Consider the following 20514-nt stretch of genomic DNA (forward strand, 5'->3'; position numbering starts at 1 on the left):
AGGGTCAGCAGTTCAATCCCCAGTCTTCCCATCTGCATGCCAAAGTGTCCTTGGGCAAGATGCCGAACCCCTCATAGAACAAAATAAAGTGCTGCTAATAGATGCACTGTATGAATGTGCGTGAATGGGTGAATGGCAAACTGTACTGTAAAGTGCTTTGAGTGGTCATCAAGAAAAGAAAAGCTCTATATAAATACAAACCATTTATCAAACCATTTAAAATATATCTCTTTCTCTCACCAAGTCAAGTCTAAAGTGATTTTGTTCATGCTCGCAGTAACTTCAACTAAGTTCCCATTTCCTCTTTTTTTCTCCTTCTTTGAGTCGACAATATTCTTCAACACAAAATCAACTTTCTGCCATTATGCTACATTCTCAAATGTCTTCATTGGGAGGCCTTGTTGTGGCATGTGATTTTCTGATGTCCTGAATAGCCTGTTTTCTGTAAGCATTTGAATTGTGTCCTGTATAGCCTTGTATTTTTTTCTCCATCTTTTCATTCAGGTTTCTTTTTTGTAAGGAACTTGGTTGAATTAGTGTTCACTATCCTCTTTTGGCAACGCGTTAAAAGTGAAGTGGCTTGGGAACCTTGAGATTGTAATTAAATGGTGAACTGTACTAACAGAAAACATGGGGAAAAACATGCAAAACTTTGATTGAATTGGGATCTTGATGAATAGAAGCATTACTTGAGGCAACTCCATTGTGTTGTATTAAAACCGAAGATAACACACAGGCCTCTTAAGAACATGGTCTGTGTATGAGTGGTAGAACAGTAGCCAATAATTGCATATATATTTATTGTCAGAGCAAATAGACATTGGTTTTCTTTTTCTCTCTCCTTTTACTCTCTGTAGGTTGGAGAGAGGCAACATGTGTTGGTGACAGAGGAATCATTTGATGCCCAATATTGGGTGGCTCACAACAAGTTCTATGAACAGGTAAGATGTTTGTCAAATGACATGAATGTATCACTTATTTACAGCTAATCCATACAACATGTTTGCCTCAACACATTCAAAACTAGAATAACACTCAGAAACTTGCTTCACATATGAAAAATATTACATATCATACAGCATGACAGGTTTATTTTTGACACATTTTATGGACAAGATATGGTGTAAAAGACAAAGATATCAGCCATGTTTCACTTTTGGGGATTAAATACCTATTTTTTCATATATACCACACATATTTGTTGGTCGCAATTTAATTTTCACATTTTCACTGGTACAAAATGTATATATTACAAATGTTTGTTGACACACATGCATTGGATGAATCCTTAAATAGTTTAGTTGGCCCACACACTCCATCTAACATCCAGTAAAAAAAGCTGTTAATTATTCTGCATTCGATGAATATTTTTTCGTTTGTGAAGCTGATCCAACTTCCTCATTTTCACACTTACTTAATCAGACCAGAAGCTTTGCTTTGCATGTCACAGGAGTACTCACAGCAGGTGTCAGAAGCTTAAGCTTGTATTGACTAAAGTAGGTTAGCAGTAATATCACACATACTAACAAATACACACACACACACACACACACACACACACAACCTGCGGTGTTCATGAGAGCATTTGGCGGCTGATAGCGGCAGTGCGTTTTGCTTTTTTTAAACGTACTAACATTAAGGTCAGCCCTAAAGACATGAACATTCCATCCTACATACACACATGCACACACAGACACACACACATGCATGGCTTCAAAGACCCTCTCTCAACCTGTGAAAAATTCACTTTAAAACATCTTCAAATAAATCAATTTCCTCCTGCTTTAACCATCATCAAAAACATGTTTGAAGTTATGCTTTTTATTAGCGGGGAGGGCACGGGATGGTAATAATTTTTCCTCCCTTCCACTTTCCTCTCCTCCCCTCTTCTCCTCCTCCTGTGCACCTCCTTCTGCAGGCTATAAACTCAAGTTACAAGTGTCACCCAGTTCATGTGTCATACCAGTGCACATACATGTGCACATTTGGGCTTGCATGTCGTCTATGTCGGCTGATTGAACTTGCGAAGAGTTTACGTGTGTGGTGTTTCCCCTTCCCCATTAAGTATTAGACATGTCGTCCTAAATCACCATTAAAAAGAACCAGAAAACACTATGTACCAATATCCTCTCCAGTCCACCCCCGAAGGCATATGTTCCTATATCATTAATACCATATATCTACACCCATAGGTGAGACATACACAGTACATACAGCTGTGGTTGTATACATAATACTTTACAGAGGCCTGACTTTTAAGTTGTATTTTGACAACCTCCTGTTGTTTCTTTTCTGGCTTTTATCTCCACCATACAAATGTACATTGCTTTCCAAAGAACCCAATAACATAATTATGTGTAAAATGTAAAGCATCACCACACATCACTCAAGATAAAAGCATCAGTTACATGCAATAGGTTAAGTGTGTTCGATTGAAACAGGACAAAGTAGAGAGAGAAGGAAAAACGTCGAGCAGTTCAGTTTGGTGGAGCGGATGGTGTGGGTGGGTGTCGGGGCGTTGAGTTGAAGGAGAGAAAAAAAAATAGGAAAGTCAAGGGTCAGGAAAGAAGTGGAAAGAGTAGTGGGAGCAAAGAAAAGGACAGAGGGGGGTGGAGGGAGGAAAGCGAGGAATGAGGTAGAGAGTGTGAACAAATGGCCTAGTTTCACTTTTACACCACCAGATGGATATCTATCCTGACAGGTATAATAGGCACCCAACCCACCTGCGTGCGTACGTGCGTTGGGGTGGGGGGGGCTAAGTGAGGAAGTAGGAGGGGAGTTTCCAATGAAATCAGACAGGGTCTTTCATCATTTAATCACCCTGTAATGGGCCTCGAATGACCCTCACCTACACGCTCACCCAACTCCCTCACAGCCCTGCTGTTTTACCTCTCTGCTCCTAGCTTGCTCGCTACTTACACACTCATTCTCTCACACACACAACCTCGCAGTGGCCAGAGTGTCGAGCAGCAGGTGTGTTGATTAGGCAGGTGTGGCGCTGGCTGTGTGTGTGTCTGGCCCGCTCTCCGTCTCCTATCATATTCCAGCAGCTGGATAGAGACTGACAGATTAACACTGAACCAGGTGTAGTCCTGCCATCACAGCAGTAACACTCCCTCCGCCAGCTCACACGCTACTCTCTGCCGAGTCAGTAGCTTAGCCCTGCAGAGTCCTGTAATGGTTAGACAGACCACCAGATGATCTGAGTTAGCATGCAGTCTGAAGAGGTGCACCAGGCCGGGATATTGAATCCTCAGCTCATCCAGGGGCGCTGGGGGTCGTGGCTGTCTAGTGTTGCCTAATCCCCGATCTTCCCATGGAAAGAGGAGAAGAGAATTTACCCACAGAGAACAGTCAATTATGACATTATTATTAAATTATTACACACTTGTCTTTAGAATTGTATAATAATCTAATATCTTAATTCTATAGGAAATGATCACTGCAGTCATATAGTATAATATAAAGGCTCAGCTGTGTTTTTCAGGAAGGATAACATCATTTTCGAAATCCTACAGGGGTTACTCATGTACATGGAGGTTTTTTTCCTTTCATTTGGGATATAGAATAAATCATGTGATGTTTACCAAGAAAACCTACATTGTAGTTGTTGTCATAATTTGCACAAGCTCTCATAACTGCAGTTTGAATTCCCACCAATAATCACAACACCAATCATTCTATTAGTGTTCACCATGACTGACTTAAAGCAAGCACTAAAGAAAAGGAGTAAGTCAGAAAAAAAAGTTTGTCAGTTTTGTGTTTAGTTTGAAAACGGTTTTGAAAGGAAAAATAATTTGCATATGATCTTTATTTACAAGGGTATGTCATTAAGAACAAATTCTATTTCACACCAAGCCGTAATTATAACTCTTTGTTTTCTCTTTCCTCCCGCTGTGATCAGCTGAGATTTATAGTTGCCATGGTGAAATAATAAGACAAACCAGAAAATCCCACTGGTTTATCTCACAGCTGTTTCCATAGTTTTTGAACCTCAGGGCTTCCATAAATGGAACTGAAAACACTCAGCCCTGGGTTTTTCAAACACATGCAGACTGGCTGAAAAACAATGTGGGGGAGCTTTGGAGAAAAGAGTCCAGAGCAGTGGTTAATTGAAAATGTAATTGACAGGAAACATGCCGAGGGTGATTGACGTGTGATTGCCAACTTGTTGGAGTAACTAAAGTGCAGCCACTGAGACCCTGTTCAGACCCGACATTAACCTGTCCCTAGTGATCAATCACAAATGGACAGAGCTAAGTACGGGTGTCAATGCACCTTAAGAGGATGCATCTGAGATCCGATCACTCAGACCACATTCAAAGGTTGTCTAAGACACGTGGCCACATCCTTTTTGCTTTGTTCATGAACAACACTTTGCTTTTGTCCTTTACCTCATAATTCCCACAACCCCCTCCCTGTAGTATTCACATTTTCCATTGTGCTTTTTAATTTTTATTAATGAGAAATTTTTTATTTGCTGTGACATCATGTGTGATATGTTGCTCGTGGTTTGCAGGTGCTGGTTCCTAAGAGGGATGAGTTCAAAGGGAAGATGGTTGAGGTGGACATCTACGAGGCAGGAAAACACTTCCTGAGAGGCCGGCCAGTAGATGACAGTAAGCTGTTCACCCCCTCCATCGCAGCACCACTACAGAAAGGAGAGGTGTCTGGCCTGGTGCAGGTATACACACCCACACACGTACACACACACACACGCACACACCTATACATACCCACACACGCTTGTTCACCTGCATACAGATACATGGTAGTTAAATACACAGACGAGCCAAATATACGCGTGTGTCAACAGTTTAAACTTGATTACACACCGATAATTAGATATCAAAAATAGATTAAAATAAGGAGGGTTATTACATACATGTAAGTCTATGACAGGGAAGAAGAAAAGAAAGAAGAATACAGGTACATTGAATAAAAACACTTTTTAAACACACAACAATGGGGTAATTTTTATGGCTATCCTTCACATTTATTCAATAAAGATGAGTTGATACATCTCTTTCAGACCATCCAGTATGTATCTATACACAGAGTACATGATCAAATCCCAAGATGAAAGATCATTTTGTAAAGATACAAAAGATACAATCTATTCAGTGCAGTTTGATTCCACTGCAAATTAATTAACTGATCCTCCAATTAAAGGCTTCTATAAGAATGAAAGTCAATATGTTATGAGTAACTTGTTTAGAAAATAAATGTTGATACTGCCTGATTTTTATTTTTATTTTTCAAAAGAAACATGAATCCACAGAATATACTGTGAGATCGATGAGCAGTGAAACACAAAATATGGCTGTTTTGGCCAGTTCCCAAGGAGGATGATTTTTTTAAAAGGAACACATTTTTTAATCCATGCCTGCTCCTGGAGTTTGTGAAAAAGCACAAGTGTATCAGCCGTGAGATAAGTTATTTAAGATAAGCGGTAGTTGGCTAAACTGTCCTCTTCCTTCCTTCCAACCTCATACGCATGCACGTGTATACACACACACTCACAGCATGATAATGTATCTGTTTCACTGCATGTTATTTTTCACTCTGACTAGCTGTAGCTTATAGCTCAGGACATGGAGCCACAGAGCAGAATATGATACACTTTCTAATTTCACACTTCATCAGCCTTTACTGCCAGACAGAGAGGGAGGGGAACCAAGGAAAAGAGACATGAGAGAGAGAGAGAGAGAGAGAGAGAGAGAGAGAGAGAGAGAGAGAGAGAGAGAGAGAGAGAGAGAGACTGATGAAGAGGAAAGCATGCAGAGAGACATGGTCGGCAGAGAATGAGATAAAAAGAAAGAGAGAGAAAGGTTTCAGAGCAAGCCAAGCAACACGTCACTCAGCAATGAAAAGTTCAGCAGTGGGGACCAGACCTTGTAAAACCTGTTACCTCATAAAGTCTGTAACCCATCCAACAGACACACACACACACACACACACACACACACACACACACACACACACACACACACACACACACACATGCATTTTCACTCACATGCTTTTATTAAAAGACCCTCGATATGCCAAGGCCTTAATTTTTGTTGGCAGCTTTTCTTTGCAAGTATGGGTTCATCCACATCACACTCTTACACACACTGATATACACTTTTTCTGGTCCTGATACTGTAAATACCTTTGTCCAGATATTTCCTGACATCAGTACCGAGGCCTGAATGGGTCTCAGGAGGTTTTGGGGGGGGGGGCGTGGGTTGAAGAAAATTAAGGTAAAGTCATCATCTCTACCCTTGACTTGTTCCAGAGGAGAATTTATGTAGAGCTTGATAGTGAGGGTGAAAAGAGAGAGCCTTTGTCTTCACTGCTCTCAGTTTTTGCATCGTGAAATAGCAACAGCGGAGTAGAACACATTATCACTTTGTTTCTGTTTTAACATCCGGTGCTTTGAGGTTTTCATTTGACTATAACATTTACTATGGTTCAAACTACAACAACATTGGCAACCACAGTAAAGAAGAGTCTTAGCAAAATCAGCCAAAATGAAAGTTGTACTCACTGTACAGCACTGACAGGAGATAGTAAAGAATGTGTACTTCCATAAATGCAAAACTTTATTTAAGGACTGATGTATTTTTGGTAAGATTGGCCCCTGTAATTCAATATATATACCACAGTATATTCCAGTCTCATGTTTTTCTTTCGTAAATTTTTGTTTTGTCATTTGCCTCTGGAACTGCATTCAAGATTTGTGCTAATGGGCCCTTTTTACCTGCTGAAATGTAAATGGTTCTACCGTGTATTTCATTGTTTCAGTGACGACAGCAGCTGTGAATGTGATATGTACAAAAATGTAGTTAAAATGGAAATTGTAATAAGATAAAATACACTTTCTACAGTATAGTTTGAAATATAAGATCGTTAGGGGAAGTAATAAAAGACTGAATGAGAAACATAGAGAGACATATAGAGGTTGAGTGTATGTTGTACTACAGCAGAGTTGGAGAAATTCATTAATGCTCGTCTCTGCTGTCCACAGCATATTGGCAATTAACACATTGTTATATTAAGCGATCTCCAGTGACGCCGCTGATGATCTGTAATCCATGGTCCTTATGACCTGCATTGTCGCCTCTTAACGATAGCAGAGTGGCACTGGAGCAGAGTGCTAATAGATAAATGACCTAATGGCTCGGAAACAGCAATATCTGCTGCAGGCTACACACACTTTCACTACAGCCCTGTGGTATACAGCGGTACTTCCAGTATAATAAGTGAGCAGGTCAGACTGTACACATAGTACTCGTGCACACACAAGCATGCCCACACACACACACACACACATGCACAAACACACTGGTGGCTGGACTATACATATTTGAAGACCATCTATTTTCTATGAGTCTCTGCATGAGTCCACCACACACTGAGCTGGATGTGAAAGTGTGAGATGAATGTGTGATTAGGAAAAGGCAGATAGACACTCACCCCCCAATGTGTTGCAGCAAGGTCTATAATTACAGGCTTTTGGTGGAGAGCGAAGAGAAAAACATAAAGAATAAAGAGAATGGGGGTCGGAGGACGAAGCCTGAGCTTTGTTGTTTCATCCAAGATGCAAAGGTAATTGTTAGAGAAGGTGAAAAAAAGAAAGATTGGTGAATGAGCAGGTGATTGGATAGACTATGTCTGTAATGTCCATTTGTCGAACAAGGAACTATGAGAGATCTATTATTTTAGAGATGGAGAGAGCGAGAGATGATTGCACAGTAGTCACCACCATACTGATGTGTGTGGGAGAATGAAGAAATATGGCCGGATGGCTAGATGAATGGATTTATAAAGAAGTGGCATGTGAAGGCTGTGAATGGATGGACCTGAAAGTGGACAGATAGGTATGGATGTGAAACATGATGGCTTAGATGCGCACAACTGATGGATGAGCAGATTAATGGATGCATGGATGTGTGAATATATAGACAGGCGTAGGAATTATGCATAGAGGGATGAGAAACGAGGATAAATGCACAGTGATATAATGACACACTAGTCTTTGTCCGTGTGCAGCACAAGAATGTTGATGCTACAGCTTGACTTAAATGTCTTTAGATCCATTTTGTTTTGGTGAAAGTAGGTAGAGGGGAAGGGATGCCTGATTTTACACACTTGACTGGATTACACTTGCTTTCCACAAAGATGAAGAATTTTCTTCTGCGTTGAAGTTCATTTAAGTTTTGTTTTATCGGCTCCCATACCCCCCAAAATATACAGTTGTGTTCAAAATAATAGCAGTGTGTTTAAAAAAGTGAGTAAAGCTCAAAATCCTTATAATAGCTTTTATTTTCATACACACAAATGCATTGGGAACACTGCACATTCTATTCCAAATCAAAACATGAAGAAAAATGTATAAAATTTGTTATTACTTACATAAATTGAAGAAAAAGGAATATTAGGCTGTTCAAAAAAATAGCAGTGTCTGTATTTTTCTTTACAAACTCAAACATTTACTGTATAAACTGAAAAATGCTTGAAGATATGGCTTTCCTGTGAATAATTGAACTAATATTTAGTTGTATAACCACTGTTTCTGAGAACTGTGTTGCATGGAGTCGACCAACTTCTGGCACCTGTGAACAGGTGTTCTAGCCCAGGACGATTGACTACATTCCACAATTCCTCTGCATTTCTTGGTTTAGCCTCATAAACAACATTTTTGATGTCAGCCCACAAGTTTTCTATTGGATTAAGGTCCGTGGATTGGGCTGGCCACTCCATAATGTTAATCTTGTTGGTCTGGAACCAAGATGCTGCTCACTTACTGGACTGTTTGGGGTGTAACCCTTGTTGAAACACCCATTTCAAGGGCATCTCCTCTGCGGCATAAGGCAACATGACCTCTTCAAATATTTTGATCTATTCAAACTGATCCATGATCCTTGGTATGCGATAAATAGGCCGACACCATAGTATGAGAAACATCTCAATATCATGGTGCTTGTGCCACCATGATTCACTGTCTTCACAGTGTACTGTGGCTTGAATTCAGTGTTTTGGGGTCATCTGACAATCTGTCTGTGGCCCCTAGACCCAAAAAGAACAATTTTGCTTTCATCAGTCCACAAAATGTTGCGCCATTTCCCTTTAGGCCAGTCAATGTGTTCTTTGAAAAATTGTAACCTCTTCAGCACATGTCGTTTTTTCAACAATGTGACTTTGCGGGGGCTTCTTGCTGATAGCTTGGCTTCACATAGGCATCTTATTGTTACAGTACTCACAGGTAACTTTAGACCTTCTTTGATCATCCTGGAGCCGATCATTGGCTGAGTCTTCGCCATTTTGGCTATTCTTCGATCCATTCGAATGGTAGTTTTGCGTTTTCTTCCACGTCTTTCTGGTTTTGTTTACCAATTTAAAGCATTTGAGATCATTTCAGCTGAGCAGCCTATCATTTTCTGAACTTCTTCGTACTTTTTAATCAAAGTACGCTGTTTTTCTGAACAATGTCTGGAACGACCCATTTTACTCAAATTTTCAGAAAGAAATGCTCCATAACTAGCATGCACAACATTGGCTACCTGTTTGACGCCTGTTTTTTCACAGGATGAAAAACCTCACTAGTTGAACTCCACACTGCTATTATTTTGAACAAGCCGCTTTTAATTAATGATTCATTTACACAGAATCAGCAGCATGCATGTCATTACTTTTGGGTTTGTTGGTTTTGCATGGTATTTATGACCAATCAGGAGGTTTGTTAATTGAGGTGCAGCGTTACGTGTGGAGCAAGGCAGTAGGGAAAGAATAACACACACCTGAGACAACTGATAAGTGCAACAGCAGCTGGCGACGAGTGGCATAGCAACAGACCCCAGTCAAGATAGAACTGTGGAGACAGTAGGCCAGTGCGCGGACTCTTTGAGAGCTCTGAGCTGAAATCATAGTTGTCTGAGCCCAGGATTTGGCCTGCAGAAGGAAGATGTCAGAAAGTTGGGCTAAAAAGAGCAAGTAATCCACAAGCTCGCTAGTCAGGTATTCTGCTGGCACAGGGATAAGTGAGACATATGATTCAGGTAAACTGCATTCGCTGCAGGGTCTGAATTAAATGTTGACCTGATGGAGCTAGCCAATGAGAATAGGCCTTGCATTTGAAAGTGCAAGCTTTGAGTTTAGTCCATGTAAGTGACGATGTTTGCCACTTCTCAGTGACTCTAAATCAGAATTAGGAGGTGCAGAAGATGCATCCTTATCCACAGTGGGCAGGAATATTGCTTCGCCCCACCATTCTATGTAAAAAAAGTACGAACACAGAATGGCGGAGCATCATTATTTTTCTGCCTCTATGCCGACAGCAGAGATAGTCACAGAGTTTAACCCCATCTGTGTTAAAATGAAAGCTGGAAGGGTAAAACAAACACGGATGGTGTTCTGTTATACTTCATGGCTGTGATTCTGGAACAGCGGCATGCTATCTAAAAGCACACACAGAGGCAGCGGTATGCCGACTTGTTTGATTCAGTATAACTAAGTAAAGGCGGCATAACGAGAGGTCTTCTTAACGCCAATACAGTGCATTCTCTCTCTCCCTCCGTCTCTCTCTCTCACCTCTCTGTCCGCCTGTCAGCCCCTCATTCACACAAACAGCACTTTCCAGCGGAGAGGAAGGCCAGTAATGAGTCTTTTAGTCGGACACAATAGCAGAGAAAGCACTCAAAACCATGGTGAAGGAAAGAAAAAGAGAAAGTATCTTCACCAGTCTTCACCCTCAGATGAAATTAAATGATAGAAGAGGTGTGTGCGTGCGTGTGTGCGTGCGTGCGTGCGTGCGTGCGTGCGTGCGTGCGTGCGTGCGTGCGTGCGTGCGTGCGTGCGTGCGTGTGTGTGTGTGTGTGTGTGTGAGAGAGGCCAAAAAATGAATCAAGAATAAAAGAGAGAGAGAGAGAGAGCAAGGTAGACGGAGCGATCAGGAGACAGGGAAGCAGCTTGAGTGCCATCCAATAATCAGCTCTTTTCACAGCATACTTTCTCAAGGAGACGGAGAGAATAGGAAAGAGAGAAGAAAATGGCTCTGCTCCTTCCACGAGACAGCAAATTGACAGTTTGTATGAAAGACGGAATAGAAAAGGAAGGCACTGAGAGAGAGAGATGGGGTGCGGGGGAGAGCGAGGGAGGAGAAGTAATACGAGTAGTGAACAATGTTTCATCATAACCATAAATTGACAGAATAACAAAAAAAATGTGTTTGCCTTTCTTTTTCCTTCTCTCTATAACTACTCTTGTTTTTTTTCATCCTTACTTCTCTTTCTTTTTTCTCTATTTTCCCTATTTGTTTATTTCTTTCTTTGTTTATTTTGATCTGTATATTTTTGTCCTTTTTGGGTCATTTCTTTTTTTTTTCCTCTTGTATCTCGACCCATTTTTGTTTGAATCAGTTCTTCCATCCTGTGTGTTCATGTGTGTGTCTGTGTGTGTGTATGTGTGTGTGTGTGTGTGTGTGTGTGTGTGTGTGTGTGTGTGTGTGTGTGTGTGTGTGTGTGTGTGTGTGTGTGTTTGAATTGTTTGTTGTGAAGTGGTGGCAGGAGAGGAATTTAAAACCAGTGTATGGATGTGGTCAATTTATAATCTTCTGGTAGAGAGTGTGTGGGATTGCTGGTACTTTGCATCATAAAGATTTAAGTACATACAGGTTCATTGCTAAAACAAAGCTGACGTGCGCACAAACACACAAACAAACACACACACACACACACACACACACACACACACACTGATCTTTGTATTCACACACATACACCGATGCACAGTCCCCTCGGTGTGCCTGGCAGACTCCTACTTGCCGCAGGCTATATAAGGCACAATAATTGTGTCAAAAAAATGCCCACATAAACAACAGGCATAATGCTCATACAAAAATGTGTATATTATACCAAACAATTGAACTGTTCTGCGTTGACATGCAACTGTTATGGATTGTTGCTTTGATGTTGCGTTATGCGCACATGTTGTCATCGTCCTTATTGTCAGGAAAGAACAAAAATCAAAGATTAGGCTGTCGCTCTCTGGTCGGGATGCAGTAATCCTCTCAAATCTATTTTTAAATTTTTTTATTTAAAATGTCAAAAGGTTTTGCTTGGCCTTTGCGTGACTTTGTTTACTCTCGTTGCAAATAATTTGTTATGCCATTAAACAGCAGGCGTAGCTATTTTAAGCATTTCATTTAGCATGTCAAATTGTATTACATGGCCTGTGCTTTGTGTATACTTGAAGAACCAAAGTCAGGGTAACAAAGGAATAAATGTTAAGCCATCAAAACCGTCACATCTATTTTAAGCATTCTTACCCAACATGTCAAATAGCATTAGGCAGCCCCATTCTGTTTTGTTTATTTAAAATGTCAGAGGGTCTTAAATGCCCTTTGCTCCGAGCTTTGTTTTGGAACCACAGATGTAAATAATAAAGCAGTTAGCCAGCAACTGTTCGACAGAAAGAAAGAAAATCATGTTTGGCTAATGAGTGATTCTTTTTTAGGGAGATGTTTTTGGCCTTGTTTTCCACATAAATAGTCTTTTCTCAGTGTCAACCTTCAAACTTCTCTGAGCAAAGTTCCTCAGCAGATGAGTCACACGTGGCTTTTTGGGTTTTATTTGGGATTTGACCATCCTCTAATAATAATCCTAACATGTTTTCTCTTCAGAATTATAACTGTAGCTTTGGTATCTCTCAATAAATAATAATACTTTTTATTGGATAAAGGAATACAAATATCTCTGGATGAGCAATGCCACATATAGAAGATGGCGAAAAAGGTGTCAACTTGGAAAGTGAACAAGCTTCAAGAGCTTGTGGTGATAAGAGCCAACGCTGGTGTCAATGTGCTGTTAACAAAAATGTCCTGCCTCCTGCTTTCTGCTCCACCCCTCACCTGATCGCTCCAGGCAACTTCCTGTTGTTGTGAACACAATTTACGTGGAAAACCTCCGGCTGAATTCTTCATATGAGAAATATTTTCTAGACATTTCTACAGAGTGTATAAATGTCCCTTCTCTTATTTGCATGGGCACCTGGACTGTGTGGACATTTTCTTGACGTACAGTATGTGGCGTTAAGTGACAACAGAAATGTCCCTCTTACATTAATGACGTCTTATTATCATTTCCCTGCACTGAATGCGGCCACAGCACATCTCGAGGGTCCAGTAGAAAATTCCGACCTCTGATGACCTCCACATGAACTTGCAGACTTTTACTTTGACGTGTTACCAGTATTTTATCTTACCTTTGGTTTCCATGACAAATGATAGTACTGAAGGCTTTTAAACCTGCTCTATTCAAAATCCCTTCTTTTAAGTTGATCATCAGGTGCATTTTCTGTAATAGTACCTGTCATGTGTTTGAAACATACACGTGCACCCAACTGCCGACTGTAGTGTTGTTCTGTATTTAGTTACTGTAACTGTAAACCTATTTGTGAAAACAACGTGACACATGTATGCTGTGGTCACTGTAGTTTCATCAGTCTGATGCCTGTGGAAAGCAAATGTCTATCAGCAGGTTGGTTCTGCTGGTTTGTGGTTTCCCAGACGGCAGCAGAGGAAGCAGAGAGTGAGCAGGGTGACAGACTCTAATGACAGGTTGGGTTTCTCTTATGTCACAGGTAACGTGTTCTAGATTGTGTCACATAAACACTTGGCTTGAACACCAGCCCAACTTGACTAACTTGACTAACAGCTAGAACCAAAAAACTGTTCAAAATAACAATTACTTGATTTCTCAGAGAAATCAGTGTGTGCATTGTTTGTGAAGATGTAAATACAAATTCAGATTTGGTGATTTTAGATGTGGTCTGTTGGGCCTTGGCAGGGGAATGTGCTCTTTAAGTATCCTTGTTGTGACAGACGGTTTTTACAGTTTTACTGTTCGATGGTGGGAATTTCAGATGACAGCAGAGAAAGACAGAAGGCTGATGTGATTCATGTCACTGAGCCTCTATTGCTCTAGTTGTTGTTGTTCCCTATAACTTCTAGTTAGACATTTGCACTGGGACTCACAGTGACAGTGAAGTTCCAACAAAGATATTCATCTGAATCAGTAAAGTTACTTATTATCACTCTTCAATTCCTTTCCCATCTTTTTGTCCAGTTGTAAATACAGCTGCAGCTCATTGTTTCTGTCACTCTGGCTTTGTCAAATCACCCGTGACTAAGCAGCCTGTCGCTGTATCTGTTTACACATGCACACACACATGCACGCACCCCGTGTGTCTAGAGTGACACCGACAGCTGGTGAGGATCATGTGAGAAATGTGACCACTAGACTTTGTGCTTTCTGGCTTTTGTGGTGTGTCCTGTGTGTATCTTTGTGTGAATATGAGATTTATAAAAGAAAAAAAATTGATGCATGTTTGAAAATGTGGCAGGAGAGAAATGTGCAAGTCCTGAATGTTAAAGGAAAAGTATCTGGCTGTGCTAGCCTCTCTGTACCCCTGGTGTAGTCTTAGATGATTTTCAAGAGGATTACTTTTCACTGTTCTACCGCTGTGAGCAGAGAGACAGACGTTATCCACCTCAGTACACACACACACTTACTCACAGACACATGCAGGAACTCACGGCAGCTTTCAGGTGCTGATCACCTAAAGCCACATCTCTCATCTCTCCCTGCCCCCACTTTCTTCCTCTCCATGCCTCCCCTCATTTCTTTTCTGTTTTTCACTTCTCCCCCTCTCCACTTATATCTCCCACTGTGCTGACATGCACCTACTGGCACTTGGATTGTCACTTATCCTCCCAACTAGTAATAGATTTGAGACTGTTCTTTTCAGTCTCTGTCCTGGCACCCTGTTGATAAAGACACCTGCAGAGAGACAGATAAGTAGACTCGCTCAACTTTTTTTTCTCTTTCTGGTTTCATCAGTCCTTGGCTCTTCTGCTTCTCCTTTTTTCTCTCAGTTTACTTTAATTATTTACCTTGGTCCTTTTCTTTCTCAATTAAGCAAAGCAGCAAATAACCGAGTGAAGTATAGTTGTGCCATTCACCTTCATTCCTCATGGTTACAAAAGTTATGAATGGTGGAAAACCAACTTACATCTCTTTTTTTTCTTTGTCTTTCATTGAGACTGTATGAGCCCGCACTGAGAACCTTTTAAAATGTTATCTGTGAAACTAAATAACTCAAATAAAGTTGTGCTGATGACTTCGGATTGTGATTTGAACCCAGTTACACAAATGGAGTGAGTTAGTTCCGGGGGTCGACTCAAGCTGCACTGCTCTAATCATGCGCCTTGACTCTCTACAATCGTTTTCCAACATGATCTCCAGAGAATGTCCACACTCAGATACAGTACGTTCACAACACAGAAATCTGTGGAGCGCTCAGGTGAGGAGCAGCACTGAAGGCAGGGGCAGGACGTAACGTATTAATACCAGCTGCAGAGATCACATGTTTTCGTTTAAAGCACAAGGATACCAAAAGCTGTCTTAACATCTTCATAATTTTTTTTGCTTAAGCACACTCACTTTTGATGAATAAATCTCGTGTTGTGTTCTCACATGAGCTCATTTGGACATTCTACAGAGTTCTTACTAGGGGGCTGGCCAGAGAAACTCCAGAGAAACTCTGGATAAAGTCCAGAGACTCTCACTTGACTCTCATTGTTTTTTCACATTCAGCCCTTTTTGAGAATATCAGGAGATAATCTGGATGTGTATATCTAAAGCAGTTCAATACAGTTTGTCTATTTTAGCTGCAGAGATTTCCTATCGCTCTCTTAACTTTTCAGTTCCTCTGTTGCACTGTGTCAGTATCACTGCCTGACCCTCCACCCGAGGAGTGATGAAGTCAGAGCCTAGAAGACAAACTCTATGTTCTGAGCAGTCTGACTGAAGCTAATGAGGCTCATCGGCATGTTTTACAGTTGAGACACTGTGACTTGATCTGACTGCCACCTTATTAAAAAGCACCCTATTGCTTTTCATGCTTCAAAACATCAACAAAACAGCGGATCAGTTTCACCATTAAAGTCCAACAATGGTCCCAACATTAGACGAATGCGAAACGCGTCGGCCAGACCTCTGTTACCGATTCTCTCTTTACCTATTGTCTGACGTTACTGTAAGCGGCCTATGGATGTGTCACGTAGGCGTTGTCAGTCATAGTATCCATCCTCCATTGTGTTGAACAGGGAAACCATTCAGTGGAAAGGGTGAGGAGAAGAGTGGGAGGCAAGATAGTGTTCGCAACCATCAGAGAGGACAAGGGAGCAGGAGTAACGTGAGGGATAGAGCGGCAGAGTGCGCACACCGCGCAGCTGCTCATACACTCAGCCATTTGCATGCGGCACGTGTAGGTGTGCGCTGACTCTGATACATAGGAATACATATTGTACATACAGGTAGGTGTTTGGAATCCTGTCAGTCTTGTACTCTCACTTCATAGGTCTCAGGTGCAGGAGCTGTATATACAAACTCCTACAAGTAACTTTTTAAGTTGATTATCAAGTTCCCCACTCATGACGCAACTTTTTTTTTCGATAACATAAGATGACAAGGTAACAGAGAACAGAATGTTTTATAATGTGTAAAAAAGATGGTGGATGAAAGCTAATGGACTGATGACAGTGGATTTTCTTATTAGACTTGATGGAGACCCTTGTGTGGGAGTGGGAGAACGAGGGAGGATAGAGAAAGAGAGGAGTCGGTGTGTCTTTGGTAAATATCAAAGCCAAACCTCTTATAGTGATCTCCAGTGAACTTGATTAAAGGTCATTCTAGAAAGCCGCTGATCAATTGCTCAATATCATCCTGTGCACCTTCCTGGTGGTGATAAGACATTTTACCAGCTGCCATGCAGAAGGAGACTTATAGAAACTACCACAAGGTCGTCCGCATCGATCTCCACAGAGATGTTGACAAGTGTTGCTTCTCTCGTCCAATTAGTTTAATGCTCAAATTAAAAAGGACCACGTCTTGTGTGGGGTTGTTCATTTATTTATTTAGCGATCAATCAGGTTTGCTTGAAATCACACCTCAGCTCTCGGCCCACAGACATTAAGATAAAACTAAATAAATGTGTAATCAAACAGAATGATGATCAATGAGCGAGGGTGGAGGCCAGGGAGAAGCAGGGCTGCTTATCAATATTCAGTGTTTCCAACTGAATTATATTAACACCGTCAATAACTGAAAAATGTCAGCTTAGTTTTGATGGTTCTCTCGTCACTGAGGCCGTACCATTCTAACCTTTATTTCCTCGTGTGTCTCTCCCTGACTGTATCGCTGTGCACCTTCTCTACATCAGCCAGATTCAATAGACAGCACTTTGGAGTAATTGAATCACAGCAAACTGCATTAACTGCTTTACACAGACACAATAGCATCATAATTGAAATGGGCTCATCTGCATAAGCAAATGGCTGGTTTTATGAACGCTTTCATCCACAAAATATTAAAATAAGAAGTGGATTTCAGAATTCAGTAAATTGTTGATGAGTTGATACTTTCCAAATGAAAATCGGCTGCAGAGAGGGAGCAGCTGGAGAGAAACACAAGGTGGGGAGGGGAAGAGAGAGGGAGAAAGTGGGGGAATGATGATGTCCTGTTTTTCAACCTTGCTCTCCTTAATTGTGGTACGCTCAAGTATCTATGGATCCTAATATCAAGTGGCATCAGTAGATTTATTACTAAATATACTTAAGTATCAAGAGCAATGATCCATGAAGGGCGGTAATGTACCCCCTCACATAAAATGGCTCTTTTATAAAGATCTGAGGGTTGACTGAATTGTAATTTGGCCGATCGATGTGGCAAAATAAACCAGATATTTTTCTTTTCTAACCCTCCTGAGTTAATCTTTTTGGTCCCCTGCTCCTCTGTTCTCAGTGTTGTCCTTTCACGTCTCTTTAATGATTCAAAACAAAACTCTGGTCAAATGTCACTTTTTGATGCTCGTTGATTTAATTTAAATATAATTCCCGAGTTATGAATTATGGACTTTTACCGCTGCATAAACTTGTGGGGGGGCATTTGAGTGTGTGTTTGTGTGTGTCTGCGTATATGGATTCATCTTTAGGACATTCATGTAAAACATATGGACAAGAGATTCCTCAGTTGACTCCTTGTGAGAGGAAAACTAGGAAGCTCAAAGTTCCTCTTCTTCTGCAGCAGATAAACATCACATAGTGAACATGACGGGAGGATCCATGCTGAGTTAATTGAAGTAGCTTATTTTTTAACCATGAAATGCAGATTTATGAACAGTGCACATTACTGCACATTACTTGAAACACATTGAATCAAAACATATTACTTCACATATTAATTATTCTCCTAATGAGAAGGAAGGCTCTTGTATCAGTGAACATGCAGTTTGACTGAATGACTGTGAGTTTGATATCGGATCCAGGAATCTATATTCTCTGCTAAGGAAAGCAAACTAACTAAGTCCGTCACCACAAATACAGTAAATTATTACAGTGTTAACAACGTCAGGACGATAATGAATAAATGACACATGGAACATCTCCACCTCTTTTTGATCTCAGTCTTAAGCAGTTGTATTTCTGTGTGCTTACCTCCACAGGAACAGATCTCCAATGGCATCCAAAGTTGTGCTTCGACTTCCTCTTCGTCCACCTTGTTAATCGGCTCCTACAGTCTGGACAGGGAGGCTCTGAAGAAGCTGGGGATCGGACTCGCTGTGGCTGCTGCTCTCTTGGCCTTCATCTTGGAGAAAGTGTTCTGATGTTGGATCTGTGGGCCATGGGAGAGGACAGTGACATCACAGGAAACAGTGTGTTTGAAGAGGCTGAATGCAGCAACAAAGTTTTTCTCCTCAGATCATCCGTAACAGGCTCCACATGATCTCACTTTATTTGAAATGAACCTGCAGAGACAAACTGAGGACGTCAGTGACACCCACAAAGTCATGGATCATTTTATTTGCTCTGTGAGATGTCTGTTGTTTTAGTACAAGGTAGTTTGACTTTTTAATTACAGGACGTACAATCATTTTACTTTGTTCTGTTGATTGTATTAAAGTTACGTCATTGTCTTTGTCTGTCAGTGAAGTAGGAGTAATGGGCAAACGCTTTTTATATAAATCCCTTTGGTACAAATTACATCTTGGTTATACTACATTTTAATTGGAATCTATTTAAGTACAGATTCTGTTTCACGTTTATGCCTCATTTTGAGTTTCCAGGTTTTTTCAGGACTATGCTTCATGTAGGCTGTGTCGCTCACTGATAACTGCAGCCTGGAATTAAATTAACTGGCAAAATAAGTGTTTTGAAGCGCATTTCTGGGTTTTTGGAGCTGTTTCACAGACAAATGAAGCACAGCTCAATTATTTCATCCCTAGGAAAACACATTCTGGAGATTATGATCATCAGCACCAAAACAAAGTCTGTCACATTGCCTGTAGATTTCCAAACATTGTGTATTATAGAGCTGCCCGTCCCTCCTTTGATGCACTGAATTGTGCTTACTTTACAGGATGTGTGATTTTATTCTGGAAAAGCAGTAACATGCTGTATAATTCTCTGATTAAAGGTAATTTCTACCCTTTGTTTCAAAGTTTTCATTTTTGAATTAGTGACGTAGACAGCACAGTATCAGAGCTACATAATGAAAGTGTTTGAAGTTGTTTCAACGTGTTATTCTTTGGTTAAAGCTTTTGTTTAAAATAGTTTGTGTCATTTTATGTTTTTTGCCTCATCAAAGTCAAACGTAATTAGTTTGTAATGTACGTCTCATTTTACCTGATGAGTTCAAACATTGTAATGGGCAGGTGGATGATGGGGACTTTATGTAATCCGACAGACGCAGTGTGATGGGTTTGTATGTGATGAGCCGCTCTGGTGCCAACAATGAGGATGTTTCATATTTTCTCACTTTGCTCCTTATTTCCACATCTGAGATTCCTGCTGCACCTGTGTATCCTTGATACCCTGGATAACCCATAGAACATCATTGGTTTTCATAGATAAATATTCCAGTTAAAACTCATCATCAGAAGTTCTGTGGATCATCCAAACCATCACAAATAATATTGACAAACCTTGTGTATGAGTGGAAGCAGAAACCTCAGAGCGAGATATCTCAAAACGTGGGCAAATAAAAGTACAACCTGTTACTGGACATAACTAGAGATAATTGAGATTTATTTTCTTATGTGTAATTCAGGTGAACTGACTGTGATACAACTATTCTGTTGATATGTGGACTTTTCCTTGTCATATGTATAGTTTGAGTCATGGACTGTATTTTGCTTTTTATTTGTCACAACCACCAAAAACAGTTTAATAAAGGACAGAATCATATTTTCATGAGTGTGAATTTATCAGTTTCCTGAATAAACTCCTCACACTTTTTACTATGAAATAGGTCCCATAGGTTTAATATTCGAAGGTCTCCTGTCTCTTTCCAGCGCTCGCTTGTTGTCATGCATAGATTCTTTCTGTTTCTTTTGAGGTACAACAGTCCCAACATGTGCTCTGAAATCTCAGACAGTTAATAATGCATGCCCCAATTTATGTGTCGCATG

The 20514-nt window shown here is 40.6% G+C and overlaps 1 protein-coding gene across 1 annotated transcript in view; it reads left to right on the forward strand.

The window, feature by feature from the left end:
- cdkal1 (CDK5 regulatory subunit associated protein 1-like 1) overlaps nt 1-20290 on the forward strand; it is a 214029-nt gene extending 193739 nt beyond the window's left edge. The window contains exons 13-15 of the mRNA XM_020091374.2: nt 858-941; nt 4520-4684; nt 18550-20290. Of these exons, the coding sequence (XP_019946933.1) occupies nt 858-941; nt 4520-4684; nt 18550-18711 (411 nt within the window). The 3' untranslated portion in view covers nt 18712-20290. The remainder of the gene's footprint in view (nt 1-857; nt 942-4519; nt 4685-18549) is intronic.
- Nucleotides 20291-20514: the final 224 nt, after the last annotated feature.

Source organism: Paralichthys olivaceus, chromosome 13 (assembly GCF_024713975.1).
Source record: "Paralichthys olivaceus isolate ysfri-2021 chromosome 13, ASM2471397v2, whole genome shotgun sequence".
Lineage (NCBI taxonomy): Eukaryota > Metazoa > Chordata > Actinopteri > Pleuronectiformes > Paralichthyidae > Paralichthys > Paralichthys olivaceus.